We start from the raw sequence: 16,495 nt of genomic DNA on the forward strand, positions 1-16,495 counted from the left end.
TAACGAAAGCCGCTGTCATGCACCGGTACAACCACGCGTCATCTGATATGGCCCATCACATCCACTCCGGTCACAAGCTGCCTATCTCATTGCTGTCCTTCCACCGCCCTGTGCCCAGTCTCGCGTCTGCTCTTTCTCTCTGTTTGCCTCCTTATACTGGAACAAACTCCCTCTCCACAGCTGACTCTCCCCCTCGCTTTCCTGTTTTCTCTCTGCCCTCAGGTCCTATCTATTGCTTTTTATCTTCCTCTTCCTCCACCCCTACCTGTACTACCTAATGCCCCTAACCCCTTCCCAGCCATCCCCTCGCTCCCTCGACCCTAGTCAATCCCCCATGTTCCTAGAGCCCTACTTCACCCCGAGCCACTGCCCCTACCTCTTTGTTCCCTGAACGCTGCCTCATCCCCTGCCCTTCTGGGCAGCCCAAGTGCCCCGACACCAAACCACTGCTGCTGCCTCCTCAATGTACTTTCATTTACAAAGCCCGCAACCCCTTGAACCTATCATTCTCTGCAATCCTTTCATACCATACCATCGACCTTCACGTTATTCCCTTCTACCAGCCTCATCCACTATCACACTCCAACCAATTACTCCTTCAACTCCGTGCACTATCATCTCCTTTCCCTGCTGCCACATCTCATTCCTTTTTTGAATGCGATTACTGACGACTGTAACTACCCCAGCCATCCTTCCCTTATTTTGAGATTTTGTAACATAGTCGGCAAGCAGTCAATCACCTTGGCGAAAGGCGCCTCATAATTCCAAAATATAATAGAAGACAAAGCCCACAATCATCCACAGTACTTGTTCAATCGCTAAAACAAAAGCCGCTTATGACCGGAATTTGCGTGATAATGGTTAATATTCCTTGACGAAATCAGCAACGTCATTGTGGTTCATTTGTGGCAAGCGCTTTGTGCATAATGATTTCGACCTTAGAACAATGTATTAGTTCAGCAAACAAAAGCCAATGCAGCTCAGCGAGCACAGGATGTACCCATCAAGACACTTGCCAAAGAATGTTGAAACTATGATCATTCATAATATATATTTTTTTAGTTATCATCCTGTCATTAAAGCTAATTTAATTGTTTGATTAAGTTGGTTAATTGTCATGCACAAAACATTCTCACAAACAAGACAAAGATCCCCCATATAGCTTTAACAGACTGTTGGGCCAAGTGCTGTTAGTGAGTACCTATGAAGGCCGGTATGTCACACGAGAGGTGGGTGGCCAGCACCACGCCCGGTCCACTTGGTCTCAAAATAGCGATGTTTACTAGACACCGTACCAGGTACTCATTTGAGTCTGAGTTGTCCTAAGAGAGTCCCAAGACCGGTGCAGATAATGTCACTGGCCTTGAGCGGGAATCGAACTTGGAATGCCGGGGTTCGTTGTGCAGCGCACTAACCATTGCGCCACCGCTCCCGCCAGCCACCCTTCACAGTGCCACCACGATGCCACCGCGATGCCCCCTCTTCGGCATGGTGAATCATGCGGCTTGCGCCCCACAGCAAAGGAGACTGGTAAACAAACAACTGTGGCCGTGGTGCGCCCTCTGGCGCCCAAGGACGTATTTGATCGATTAAAAAACAAATTTGGCGAAATTTAAATTCCTCGTTATAGCGAATTCTCATGAAGAAAGAACGATCGTTATGCTAGACGCCTTGTATACTAATTAGCGGAAAATAAGGATTGCCAAATGTATCTGAAGTTTAATGGCACTGTGTCCAATTATGTCAAGACTTGCTGAATTTGCACACAGCCTGCTTAAACCTAGGATGGATCGTTGGCATGTCAACATAAATGTTTCAAACCGGTGGGGGCCACATTTCTCAAGCATACATAACAAACATTACCCATACAGTTTAACAAATTGTTGGGGCAGGTGGGTGTTGCTATGAAGGCCAGAACGTCACGCAAGGGGCTGGGTGGCCAGCACCACGCCCGACCGCCTTTTTCTCCCTAGTGGCAATGTTTACACACCACGTACTAATTTCAGGCTGAGACGACCTAAGGGAGGCCCAGGACCGATTTAAATAATCGTCACTGGTGTTGGCCATGAGCGGGAATCGGGTTTGTAGTGCAACACATTAACCACTACACTACGCTCCCCACATACATAAACATACATAAACATACATAAACATACATATACATACATATACATACATATACACCCACACATACAAATAGAGATACACATACGGTGCACACAAATAAATAACAATTCTAAAGCCACTATGTGCTGTCAAATGTAAGTAATGTGTGCCATATATGGTGAGATGTTTTCCAGAATTCGTATTTGGTTAAAAGGGGAAAATGAAGTTAATTTAAAGCAAGTCCATTAACACTGCGAGAGTAAGAGCATCAACACCTCAACGGAAATTATATATTGTTGCGGGTTCGGGTCAGGGCGTCAGGTAGAAGGTAAATAAATATAAATAAAAAATATGAATGAAGTTATATTAAGAAAAGAATAGTTAAGTTAATTAAAAGATTAATACAATTATAAAAAAAAACTATGAATACAAAATATGAATAGAATCATATTAGTAAAAACTAATAATAAGCATTCATAAAATACCAATTAAAATATGAATAAAAATAGGAATTAAACATGAATAAGCAATCTTGATTTGAAGCTTTCGTGACTGCAGGAATCCATACTCTTTGGTTCTTTCGGTAAAGTCACACAGGTATAAAATAAAATAAATCACGACGTTTCGATTGCAACACAAGCGGTCGTCCTCAGGCGGAAAAATATATAATCCAGCAGATCCACAGTCGGATTTTAAAAGGTTTAAAAACTCCTCATTTGCGCTTTAATGATAGTTATTTATCTTATATTTACTCTTTCCCAGAAAGTACTTTCGTACACTGACAATGTTACGTATTTTTTCGTACGACGTTATGAATGTGATTTATTGTGAAACGCGCTCTATATATATAAATTTAGATTGATTGGCATGGGAATGCTATAGACGAGATGGGGGAGTTGAGACAATGTTATGGCAGTAGCGCGAATAAATAAACTTCACAAGGCCAGTGACATATTTAAACATAGGCAGAGGAAATTCTTGAACCTAGACTTGAACAGAAATAGCGAATCGATGATAAGGAATTCCAGGAGGAGACTAAACAAACCCCGGGACTGCATGAGGTTGACTGAGAGATTCGACAGAACACCTTGTTTGCTGGGGAGCAAATAGTGCGTGGAGGAAAATAGAATGAGATGAGATGGGAGAGATTAAAGAGTGCGAGGTTGGACCGTGTGCAGGAGAGTACTGTGAGATCGGTCTCCATATATTTGAGAGATGCATTGTATGTAGATCCCTTAACCCTGCCACCTGTCCAGCTACGTGAAGAACATGTCAGAGCACGTACGATCCCAGATATTCTCCCGAGGCGACAAACCCAGCATCCTGGAAAATCACTTACCGTCCCTGGTTGTGTGTGTGCGGGACTGCGCACTGAAGCTGGTATGGGATGAGAAGCCGTGCACTCCCGACGAGTACATGGAGAAGTGCTTCCAGATCCGCAGGAGCAATTCCCTGAAAGATGAAGAATTTAACAGGGAACGTGACCTCATGTGCGCGTATTTTAAAGTGAGTAATCATGCACAGGGGTGTATGCATACACAAGCTGTTTTTTATCTCTCACATTTTCACATTCATAACCACGTGTCTTCTTTATTTGTCATACCTAAAAAATATTCAGAAACAGAAGCATTTCAGCGCGTATTAAATAAATGTTATACCAACTTGCACGTTCCATTGATTTTTAAATTACAGTATACACTACATCACACTTTTGTCGTGTATTTAAAATTTAGACTAAATTGCATAATGGTATAAGAAAACACTGAATAACGTAAATGTTATGTACTACTCACATCACCAGGATACCAGATTTGAGGTTTAACAGAGAGGAAAGGGCACATAATTCAGACATTACAAATTAAACTTTGGCTGAGGAAATTTGGCATCGAAACCTGAATCGAATCTGAAATTTGGCTTCAGATCCGCGCGACTTCTATTAAAGACCATTCGAGCTCCAACAACATGCCACGATGAAAGCGGTCAAATTTATGGGGACGTGACAAAAGTATTAAATTAGAGTAAAGTGCATTACAGCATTCAACTTTTTCTTTCGTATGGATTTATAGCAGCAGATTAACGATGTAATTTTAGATGTGTTATCCACTCAATTGTCTGTTCGGACACAGAGTGGATCTCGTTTGTTGCTCATATAAAGGAGTGGAGACAGCAGGTGTTTACAATGTGATCGATCATTTGGGATTCGTGGACGCACTCGCAGGCTGCCGAATCTTTGATGCGACATTTTTGCATCAGGTGGCCGCATCAGCCATGCCCGGTCCTGATTCGGTTGATGGTCGATCATTGGCAGCATGGAAGGTTGAAACTGGGAGGTTCGATAATAGGGTCCTGTATGTTTATTTGTTGATGTCGATCGCAGTCCAGACTTGCTTCCATCTCTCGTCTTCATTGTATTTGTGGCGTGGAGTGAGGCTGCTGTGATCCAGAAGGGGTTGCGTGATTTTGGGCAAACAGGCGACGCTGGGTTTAAGTCCCATTGTATTGGAAGGTGTGGGTTGACGAATATTTTTTGGTACTCCAGGACGGCCACTGTTTCATGACGGATTTGTGGCGGAGCGATGTGGCTCAGCACTGGGAGCCACTGGATCAGTATCGACTCCAGCGTATCTGAGATGGCATACATTGCAATGTTCAGTTGTGTGTCGATAACAAGAGTGTGAGGACTGCGTCCCCACAGAAGTGAGCAATACTCTCTCGTCGAATACACGAGGACAAATGTGGCAATCCATAGTGTTTGCGCATAACAGCCCCAACTAGTTCCCGGCAGTTTATGGATGATGTTTGTGTAGGTTTTAATTTTGTTGCTCAACTGCTCAATATGTTGCCTGAAAGTGAGACTTCGATCGAGCACCACTCCAAGGTATTTCGGGAGTGGGTCGTGGATAACGGTGTTACCACAAAACTCGTATATTTTTTCCCTGATAGCATGGCAGCCAAGGAATGCAATGCATTGGGATGTCCACCATGAAGGTTTGGTCAATAAATCAGATCATACCCAAGTGCTTGGTATATTTTAACATTGCAGAATATTAAATTGCAGGATCGTGAGAGATGGCAGTGGTTGGGGGAGCCCGACATTAAGCAGTGGATTGACCATGGCTGAAGGTAGCAAGGATAGTCAGTGCATTCTCGTTGCTGAACTGTCGTTGTTGTCTTCCTACAGAAACGCAAGTGCTTCATGTTCCCCATGCCCGCGGACCCAGAAGACATGGACGAGCTGGAGAATAAACTCAGCAAGAAGTTTCTCAAAGTGACGGAGGAGTTCACTTCTCACATCTACCAGATCATAAAATACAAGAACATCGATGGGGTCATCCTCACTGGCCAACGTGAGGACAGCTCAGCAGATTCTCGTTAAACCTGCCCTATTGTGGTTTATGTTCATTTTTTGTTAAACGTAAAATGCGGTTTGCAACATTTTTGGAGCAAAAGTTTAGATGTACTTCATCAGTTTTCACAGTTGTGCTTTGTCACACTCTCGTGTGCTGTGAGAGTGTGATAACGTGAGGTTGTACTACCCCGCGTTGTTCAGCACGATGTGTGACATTGCACTCCAAAGTCTGGGAGTTTCTTCAGGAACTTAATTGTTGAGTTCCAAATTGCTCACTCCAGAATAACTTTGGGTTTTCAAAGTCCACCAACCTGCCCCCTGTCCACGCTGTGGAAGCTGCGCAATATGTATGCGTTTAGGGGACAATCATGACTCCAGGTCGCTATGGTACCCATGAAGGCCTCTTAGGAACCTTGATAATACCCGAGCTGATGGGGCTACGATACGTGTCTGGCAGTGGTAGAATGGGCGTAAGTGGATACCTGTATCCTCGACAGCTGCGGACTATGAGCAGCAGCAGTGTCTCTCGCACCTTCGGCGGAAAACACTGCTCTTTGGGTCAATGGCAAAGACGTCCTCTCTTATACTGCACTCTGCATCTCCCCTACCCGATGGAGGCAGAGCATTCTGCGTAACCCAAATGTGTAAAATTAAAAGACAACATTACAGCACCAGGGGTTTCAGCCCCTGATTTAAATTGTCCATGGTAGACAACGATCAGGCAATGCTCGGATGATTCGCATATCTCGAAGCCACCGCTGGGGAAGGTTATGCCACGATGGAGTTGCCCATTGAAGGATTGTAACCTTATCGTGGTGGTGGGGTTTGTGTATTCCAATGACCCTCAGAGCAATGTCGCCTGGAGTCTTGTACTTCCACCTCCAGGAGAACTTCTCCTACACTCCAAAGTAGGGCATGGAGATTGAGTCTGAGTGGACAATGTTCTGGACCTCCATTGTCGATGAGCTGTGAAAATCTGTGGCCTGAAGGCAGTTGGTGTCTGTCATGGCGACAACCCTAGGACCCACTGGTGGACACCAGTGGTGAGGGAAGCTGCCAAGTTTAAGAAGGAAGCTTTCCAAGCTGTGCTCGGAAAGAAAGTCTCCCGACTCAATTAAGAAGTACCGGCTTGCCAAGAGGGCAGCAGCGGTAGCAGTCACCGAAGCAAAAGCCCAGGTATGGGAGGAGTTTGGAGAAGTCATGGAGAGGAGCTACTGGGCAGCCTCAAAGATGCTCTGGCAAACCATAGGAGGGGTCGACGGGACGTGGCCCAGGCTGTTCTCAGTAAAGGTGGTGTAACATTGAACTCAACTAAGGAGATAGTCGAGAGGTGGAAGGAACACTTTGAGGAGCTCCTCAACCCGGTGGACATGCCCTCCTCTCAGGAGGTTGCTCTGGAAATAGCTGCGCGGGTCGAATCCATCACGGCTGCTAAGGTCGCTTTGGTGATTGAGGGCCTTCGTAGCGACAAAGCTGCTGGTGTGGACGAGATTATCCCAGAGTTGTTGAAACTGCTGGACAATGTAGGAGTGTTGTGGTTAACGTGCGTCTTCAATGTTGCATTGAAGGAGGGTACAGTACCTCTGGATTTGCAAACTGGGCTCGTGGTCTATATTTTTTATAATGGGGACCAGAGGGTGTGCTCCAACTACAGAGGGATCACACTCTTCAATGTCCCAGGCAAATATTATGCCAGACTGCTGGAGAGGAGGCTTCGCCCAGCGGTGGGGCCTCAGATTCAGGATAAACAATGCGCATTTCCCTCTAACAGATATTTGAGGGGTCATGGGAGTTTGCTTCACCAGTCTACCTCTGCTTTATAGACTTGGAGAAGGTATATAACCGTGTTCCCCGGAATGTATTGTGCAAGGTGGTGCAAGGAATATTATTTACCAGTGCCGCTTGCGCGTGCTATCTGGTCCATCTTTTCCCAGAGTTAGAGCTGTGTCCATATTCTTGGTGTTGAATCAAAGTAATTCACTGTCGGTGTTGGACTTCTGTTTGTTATTTTCATGGACAAGATATCAAGGTGCAGCTGAAGTATGGAGAATATTCAGCACGGTGGCATGGAGGTGGCATCGTAGCTTTTTGCAGATGAGGTTGTCCTCTTTGCCTCGTCAATCTGTGATCTCCAGCGTGCACTTGAATGGTTTGATGCCGAAAGTGAAGCAGCTGGGATGAGGATCAGCACCTCCAAATCTGAGGTCATAGATCACTTCTGGGCGACTGCGGAGTGTGCTGTCCAGGTTAGGGGGGAACAGCTTCCATTATTAGAGGAGTTTAAGTACCTCTGGGTCTCTTTTGCGAGTAATGGTAAGTGGGAGCGGGAGATCGGCTAGTGGATCGGTGTGGCATCCGCAGTGATGCGGGCTCTTTACGGTTCTGTGGTAGTGAAGCATAGCTCTCAGTTTACAGGTCGATCTATGTGCCCACCCCACTTATGGTCATGAGCTTTGAGATAGTGGGTACAAGGGACCGACATTAGGTTTCTCTGCAGGGTTGCCGGGCTCACTCTCCATGATTGGGTGAGGAGCTCGGTAATCTAGGAGAGCCTCAGAGTCGAGCCACTGCTCCTCGAGATCGAGAGGAGCCGGTTGAGGTGTTTTGGGCACCTGGTAAGGATGTGCCCCCCCTCCCCGTAGACTGTCCCTGGAACTCTACCAGGCAAGTCCAACTGGGCTAAGGCCCCGGGGCCAGCCCAGGACACGCTAGCGAGCCTATGTCGCTCAGCTGGCCTGGGAACGCCTGGGAATTCCCCAAGAAGAGCTAGAGTCTGTCGCCAGGGAAAGGGAGGTCTGGACCGCCCTACGCAATTGCTACCACCGCGAACCTACCAGGACAAGCGGATTGAGAAATGAACGAATGATCGGAGTTGCCAGCAAGGACACCAAAGAAGTCAGACCTGCGAGCAACATTCCGCATTAGTGCCTGGAATGTGCTCGCCATGAACGGGACAGGATACCAGGAGGCCATTGTACACCAACTGTCCAAATATAATATCATAATCGCCAGTATCACTGAGGCCAGACTCACAGGAAGTGATAATACCACCATTGACGGCAAATACCACCCTGCATTCTGGAGGTCAACATTGGGTTTGTGGGTTTGCACTCATCAGGTCACCTCTCAACAAATCACTTATATCATAAATACGCATCTCACCACACATGTTACTGGCCAGAATACAGCATTGACATGGACATCTTTTGGTCATTGTTGCATATGCACCAGCAGAACAGTCAAGCCCTGATGGAAAAATGCCGCTTCTAGGATCACTTAAGTGCCTCGCTGCTTTTTATCTCAATACATGACACAATCATGACCGTTGGAGATGTACATGTCAATATAGACAACTACAGCAGTGGATTCGAATCTGCCATAGGGCCTTTTTTGGCTCATGGGATTCGCAACGACAACTCTGCTGTCGTCAGCTTATCATATCATAGACTAAACATCCACAGACAAACTAGGATCTCAAACGATGGTCACACAACTAAAAAATAGATTATATCCTGACCAAGGAGAGAACCAAATTTAAGTCATATCGGGTTTTCCATGGAGCGGAGGCACCTGCTAACACCAACCACCACCTAGGGAGACGATTCGCCCTCTGCTTCCCAATACCCAGGAAATATTCAGCCGTTAAATAGTATCATGTTCAGAGACTCAGGGACACCCACGATACTGCTGGTTAATTATTCAAGGCCGTTGAGTCTCACTTGGCAGCCACCACAATATCACCGGACAATGTTGATGTCGAATGTGCATTGTACCATATACGAGACTCCATTAGACTGGCTGCTGAAGCTACGGTAGGCCTCTGAAAGCTTGTCCATAAACCCTGGCTTTCTTGCTCCACCTTCACGGTTTTAGAATAGAAGGATAACACCAATGAACAATACAGACTTCAGGGAATTTTCAAAGCTGGAGAAAAAGCTCAACAAGAAAAGTGTCTGATCTCCATGGCTGATGAAGTTGAGTCAGTCCCGTTATAAAACGAGATGAGGACAGCTGTATGTGTCATCCAACATCTCATAGGAGGTGGTGGACATCCCTACTTTCAGTACTGGAAAAAGTTTTGGCACAAGTACTTCTGGGAAGGCTGCAACCACTCTTGATAAAACACCATCACCCACAGCAATCGGGAGTCACAGTTGGTTGCGCTACGATGGATGCTGTGCTTAAACTCCGCCTACTTGCGCAACTGCATCATGAGATGAGGACAGCTGTATGTTGCTTACATTTATCTGAAAGCGATATTTAAATCTGTGTATCGATATGTTCTCTGGTCTGCCTTGAAAGATGTGCAAGCAGGCATAAGTGCAAGGGTATGTGGTGGGTCCAGACTTGCATCACGATTTGAAACCACATTTGGAGTCTGTCAAGGGTACCTCCTCGCACGGCGCTCTTCTTTCGGGTGATCAACTTGATCTTTTAAAACATGACCCACGACCTCGGAGTCAAGATTTACCAGCACCACTTCACTAGCCTCGACCTTGCTGATCTTGCAGCCTTGTTTGTTGAAAAGCCTGAAACATTCACAGCAGTCATCCAATAATTCCACAACCATGTGAGAGAAATGGTTGCATTTTTCATGGCAGAAAACAAAAGTCCAGAACTTGGGCTCCAGTTCTCTACAAGCACCATTCGTAATCAACGGCAACTGTCGAAGCAGTAGAGGAATATGCCTACCTAGAATCTACATAGACTACTCATGGATGATGTACACCTGATGTCAGGCACCGGATCGGCTTGGCCTCAGGAATAATGAATGGTTTATACCCCATCTGGCCAACAGATTGAGAGTCTACCAGTGCTGTGTTTTGTCAGTTGTGTTGTATGGTGCAGAAGCGTTGACATTACGTCAAGCTGATTTAGATCAGCTGCAGTCCTTCCACATGTGATGCCAAAGACGCCTTCTTGGCACCATTGCATCTAAGACCGGTCTCCTAGAAACCGAGAGCTTAAGTTTGAGTGAGACGGCGGTTACTTTGTGGACACCATCGCCCCGTCTTGATGTGCAACTCCAGAAAGTAGCGCAACTTGAGTTGGCGGTCGATGTTCTAAGTGGAATGGGACCCTCAAAGAAATGGCGCTGCCCTGTGGTCTCCCCCCGTGATCCGTGAATCAAATGAATCACTCGAGACGCATGTGCATTGCAGCGAGAACATTTCACTCTAATGCTGTCACAAGATGTCACACGTTTGGCGCAACAGTCCTTTGCTGACTCTGTGTAATTAATCAATGGACTAACTCCCCAGCACGTGGAATAGAACTCTGGAGATCATGTTGAAAAACGCATAGTACAACCCATAAACGCATCAGAGAAAACAGAGATGATGTCACAATTAATGACATCAAGTGGAGGCATGCATAAGAGTGTGTTGTTATTTCGATTATTTTGCTGATATAAATGTCCACTTGGTTGAGCTATCATTTGTGATCAGGTCGATTGTGAAAAATAAATTTTCTCAGTAGGCTTTATCAGGTGGCGGGTTTAACGACACATTTATATATTTACGTGATCTAACCCAAACAACCTGTATTATGGAGCAAACAAAACAGTTTACTTTTATTTGTATCCTTTTTCAGTGATATGTTAACTTTCCTATAGTTTGCACTATCATAATGTTTTTATATTGTTTGTTGTTGTAACGTTATGGCCCACCCCTACTGGACATCTGTAAAAACAGAGCTTTATAGCTCTTCGGATTCCTACAGTATGAATACCAATTTTTATTTAATCTTCAAAAAATATAGCAATCAATTATCAATAGGGTCGATTTTAAATCAGGCTCCTTTTAATTTTATCACTAGGATTTCACGATCAATACATTTTTATGGATAGGTCGTTTAAAAAAGAAACCCTTCTCCAACGTATGGGTATAAGAGGGTTTACAATACACCCAAAAACTATTCTGAATCAGCGTCCGTTTAGGCAACAAAACTTTATACAGTGGTCTCTCGGTTTACCATGACATTGATTAACGATATTTCAATTAACGATCCATCTCCCAAAGGGTCCTCCATTATTTCTCTTTACAATAAATGTTTTCTATTCACGACGTTTACGATAGCATGCAGCCACCAATTTCGGTCAATCGGAGTGCTCCTAAGTGGACTCAGCAGACATCAGCCAATCAACGACCCGCCCATTAATGAGCGTTTTGAGAGCAACTGGCTGAGCTTTTCAATGATTTATGTGTGTTGCTTATGGAAACAGCTCTCTAGAATACGTCCTGTCTTTTTTACTTAAAAGTAAAATAAGATCAATAACAATGGCCCCTATAATGAATTGTGAAGAAAGACAAGAAAATTATGAAAAAATTATTGAAAAAAAATAAAGAGATGTAAAAACAAGTGCTCTGGTTAGTGAACTTCTGATTGTCTTGGAACAAATTAAGCCTTTAACATGAATCTCCTATATTCGATTAACAATAATTTCAATTAACGATGGTTTTCATGGAACCAATTAAAGTTGGATACTCTTTAACATAGTTATCATGGACTCCTGTTGCTGACGTACAAACAAATATATTGACAGCGCTAATGAATTTATATTTTCACACAGTCAGAAAGTATTTAAATGATAACAATGATGATGATGAAGACCCTATTGCTTGCTTACTCCCTGTTTTTTTTCAGTCTTCCTGCAGGTTGCAGAGCTTTACGTGCAGGCTCAGCGTTCGGGCGACATGGCCTGCATCGAGGGTGCACGGAAACAGGTGGTGCTGCTTGCCAACATGCAGGCAATGGAGGACGCCAAGAGAGTATACCAGAGAGAGATGGAAACGCTGCTGAGCAAGCTTCCTGTGGATTACAAACAACTGCAACGACATCAAGAGGAGTGCTCGAAGAAAGCAATGGCTCTCTTCTACCGTCGCTCTGTGCTCGACCGCAATCACGAGCATGAGAAGGAGCTCTTGGTGAGTTTGGTGATGATGAAATGGGTCAAGGTGCAGCTCTATAATGTCTTGTTCAGAAACACTGCTGATGGACGGGCCTCCGACAGAGGAAACTCTCTAGAAGGTAGTTGTCACCTACACCTTCCACACCGGGCAAACATTTTGGAGGATCTGGGATTATTAACATTTCTACTCTATGCGACCTGACAATCCGATGACTGTGGTGTGCCCATTTATACTGCTGGGTGGACGGAGGTGGGATAATTGAAGAAAGTTGGGCATAATTTTAATTGCTGCTCCAGGAGAGTGCATAGAATGTGGATTGCAAGTGCACGCACTAACTGTCTGACTATGGCAATATACAACAGGATTATAAAGCGTTAAACTCGCACATTATTTCTTCACATTTAATATTTTCTCACAAGGCGGAGGAACAGTAGCACAGTGGTTTGTGAGCATGCTACCATGACCTGAGTTATATTATCAGCCACAGCTAACAACATTCTGGAGTGAGAGATACCTGTGTAAAGGGGTTCCTGTCCATGCAAAGGGGGTGTAAGTCTTGCACTTGGACTTTCTTCCATCTTCAGCACAGCGTGTCATCGTCACCATCGGCTATCCTTCAATTATCGGGATAATTGAATTTCCATAGGAAAGCTGGATTATAATTATCTGTGAGTCCGAAGATGGCTGAAGAGACCGATCTGGGATTGACATATTCTGCCGCAGCCCCGGGCATGTGTCCAGAAAGAGTGGGTGGGCGGAACTGGATTAGTAATTCGGGCTGCAGCATTGCTGTTTCCACCGTTCCTGCTTTTCCTCTTCCTGTTTTCCGGCCGTTGAGTTTCAAAATGTTTGGATCCTTGAAATAGACTCTGTGCCTCCAGCCTGAGGTGATCCTGGGCAAGAGCATCCCACGAGTTACCCACCATTGTTTGCATCTGCTTTTTCTTTTAACTTACTGGGCTCTTTCAAATAACCACAAATTACCCAATCTGATTTGTAATGGGTTATCCACCTTCAAATCAGATTGCGTGACCTTTGTCAGCTCGGCTCCCCTCTGTGATCGGGACTCGCAAGCCTTAACAGCTGGGGAGTTATACAGAAGATCATCAATTATTATAATAATGACTTAAAGCGCCACATTTTTCAGACGAATCAACAACTCAGGAGGCACAGATGCAAGCTCAGGGCTGCTCACAAAGCCTGACCCAGACAGAGAGGCCTTTAAATGTTTTTGTTGTTGAAATTCATAGTGAATTCGATGTTGCGGATGTGCAAAAGGATAGAGAGTTCCACACCGAGGGGGCGATAGCAGAGAACCGACGTGAGGCTGTAACAGCTTAGTGTAGTGTATAGTAGTGTATAGTGTAGTCTATATTATAGTCTATAGTAGTGTAGTGTATATTAGTATAGTATATAGTAGTGTATAGCAGTGCAGTGTATAGCAGTGCAGTGTGTAGTGTAGAGCAGTGTAATGTGTAGTCTATATTATAGTCTATAGTAGTGTATAGTATATAGCAGTGTACACTATAGTGCAGTGTATAGCAGTGCAGTGTGTAGTGTAGTGTATAGTGACGTGAGGTTGTAACAGTTCGAGACCTTGGTGTCCAAAGCAAATTTTGAGTGACGCCGCTGCGTAGGCTTCTCCCGTGAGCCTTCAGTGCAAGGCGAGAGTAGTGAGGCGAGGTTTGCGGGAAACTGGAGGTGAAGGCGCGATGACGGCAGGCTTTGGGGGGAGGGGCGCCATATATTCAACAAACGCCGGATAATCACTAAGTCAATATTTTAAATAGCGTTTTTTGCATATTTGTGTGCATTACAGGATGCTTTTAGGTGTTGTGCTTGCGTATTTTTTTCGCTTTTTTTTATTTGTTTACTACTTGAAATTGTCAAAAATAAACATACAATTTAGACTAGATACTGTAATAAGTTGTCGTATTTACTGTATCGCACTTCCCACTCCAATCTCGAATGCTCTGCATGGGGTGATGTACCTAGTACTAGTACGCTTTTGTTTCACCAACTTGTGTTTAACGATCGCCGGCCTGATGCAGCCTTTAGATCTGTGAATTACATGCACATTTTTCGCTGGATCGCACTGGAGATTTTCTGTTTTTATGAAAATAGTTACTAGTTATTAAAAATGTATATATTGCAATATTTTCATTAAGTTGGATGTCGTGTATAATGTACTCTATATAATTTTTGACAATGAAATCAGGCATAGCTACTTTTTTTGTCACGCACACCGAACTGGTTACAGTCTTTGGAGCGGTTTCGATGGTTTGCCAGATTGGCCCGGAACCGCCGGATAATCTTGGAAGCCGGATAATCACGTGCCGGATAATCGATGGTCAAACTATATATTCTGTTATTCTTTATTAGGGTTCACCTCTCGGCATCCATTGCACCAGTACACGGTGGCCCTCCCATAGTCGATTCTAACAGGTTGCCATCGACAGATATGAAACCGTGACTAAAAAATGTTGCATTTGCTCTACAACGCCCTGCGTCCCACAGGACTTCACGATGAAGGAGTTTGAGCGGATGAAGGAAACAAACACAGTGCGATCGTACTCAGTGTCCAAGGAACGACTCGAGGTGCTGTATCAGCTGTTGAAAGAGATGAACGCAGACTTCATGCAGCCCGGGGGCTATCAGAAATACGAGGCCGCAATGCAGGAGCTGGATGAAGAGTATCGTGCTACAGAGGGACTAGGAGACGAGGTGACTTACACTCTCCATGTGCATATTCTTCCTGATGTTTCCTCCGTTCTGTAGGGTTTGTTCGTGCTGCTCCTCTTTCTCTAATTGTTCATGTCCTGGGACATCATCTCTATGTCCACTCCACCGGCCATCATATCCTGTTCTTAACCACTTCCAACCATATGTATTTCTATTTAACACGTCGTGGGCTTTCGCGACCAATATTATCCATAATAGAGGTTGTTTGGGTTAGATCGTGTACATATCTGAATAACCCAACCAGCAATGGATATCCATTGCAATTTATATGAATACATTAACTCCCAACCCCACTCTAAACTTGACACCTGATTGGCTCACAAGTGATGACATCACACTTATCTGCTCTAATTAAAACCGAGACAGGAGGAGGATTTCTCCACAATTTTGGGTGTCACCTGATGAGGCTGGTTGTAATTACTGGCGGAACATCACGATACTTTAATTGTTAACGTTGTAGTGGTTTTACTCTCCAACACACCAGTTAGTGCTAAGCTAGTAACGAATTGGCACGTTTTGTTTACGTGACAAACCATACTGATTGGCTGTGTTAAGTGGTGGCGGGTTCAACGACACATTTATATTTACGCGATCTAACCCCAAAAAAATCTCTTATGGATGCCTATTTCTATGCCTACTTTTCTGTCTCCACCCCGGTGCTTGCATCTTCATCTACTTCTTTTCCATATGCAAACATCAATACTAGAGAGACAGATGTGGGCAGGCTTTGTGCTGGCTACACCACCCCTATTGTGTGCCTTGCTGACATCACCAGGTGCTGGCCTTGCTGCAATAGCCTGTGTAGGTTACAATGTATACTATTACAACAAATTTTATTTATTCTACCAGGTGTAAGGGACCACTGAGCTATCTGGCTATTTTTCAGAAGCGACCTGATCATCACACATGATAGCCCAATGAAGTGGCTTATCATCATGTGGCAATTTGTCGCAGCCAAATACTCTAAAAGCGTGATGTTGATTCTAAATGTGGAGGGGATAACGGAGCACCCTGGAGAAAAATCCACACGACCACGGGCAGAGAGAGACAAGCAATCTTTAAATATACAGCAGGCACTAGTCGGGTTCGAACCCATGACCTCCTATATACAAGACGAGGTAGTTAACTTCTCGCCACCGTGGCACACGCAGGGGCAAAAAAACCCTCACCTAACCTGCGGGTGTCTGCCAGCAACACTGCATTGAAAGCAATGTCATTGACAAAAGGGCTTATGTTGGTCAGCTTATTACCCTCACGGTGCGCTTTCATCCACCATAGTGGCTAATGGGGGGCCACTGGGCAGGTTTGTGGAGGCTGTTGAGCCCTGCACTTTTAGCTCATTACCAAGGGGACTATAGAGACAATGTTCAGAGCGAGCAGGTTACGG

General features: G+C 44.8%; 1 protein-coding gene across 1 annotated transcript in view; it reads left to right on the forward strand.

Annotated features, from left to right (window-relative positions):
- The window catches only part of LOC144953030 (guanylate-binding protein 3-like), a 49,277-nt gene that overhangs the window by 12,984 nt on the left and 19,798 nt on the right, over positions 1 to 16,495 (forward strand). The window contains exons 4-7 of the mRNA XM_078883541.1: positions 3,363 to 3,612; positions 5,288 to 5,453; positions 12,101 to 12,381; positions 14,884 to 15,090. Of these exons, the coding sequence (XP_078739667.1) occupies positions 3,363 to 3,612; positions 5,288 to 5,453; positions 12,101 to 12,381; positions 14,884 to 15,090 (904 nt within the window). The remainder of the gene's footprint in view (positions 1 to 3,362; positions 3,613 to 5,287; positions 5,454 to 12,100; positions 12,382 to 14,883; positions 15,091 to 16,495) is intronic.

The sequence above is a fragment of the Lampetra fluviatilis genome, chromosome 71 (assembly GCF_964198595.1).
Source record: "Lampetra fluviatilis chromosome 71, kcLamFluv1.1, whole genome shotgun sequence".
NCBI lineage: Eukaryota > Metazoa > Chordata > Hyperoartia > Petromyzontiformes > Petromyzontidae > Lampetra > Lampetra fluviatilis.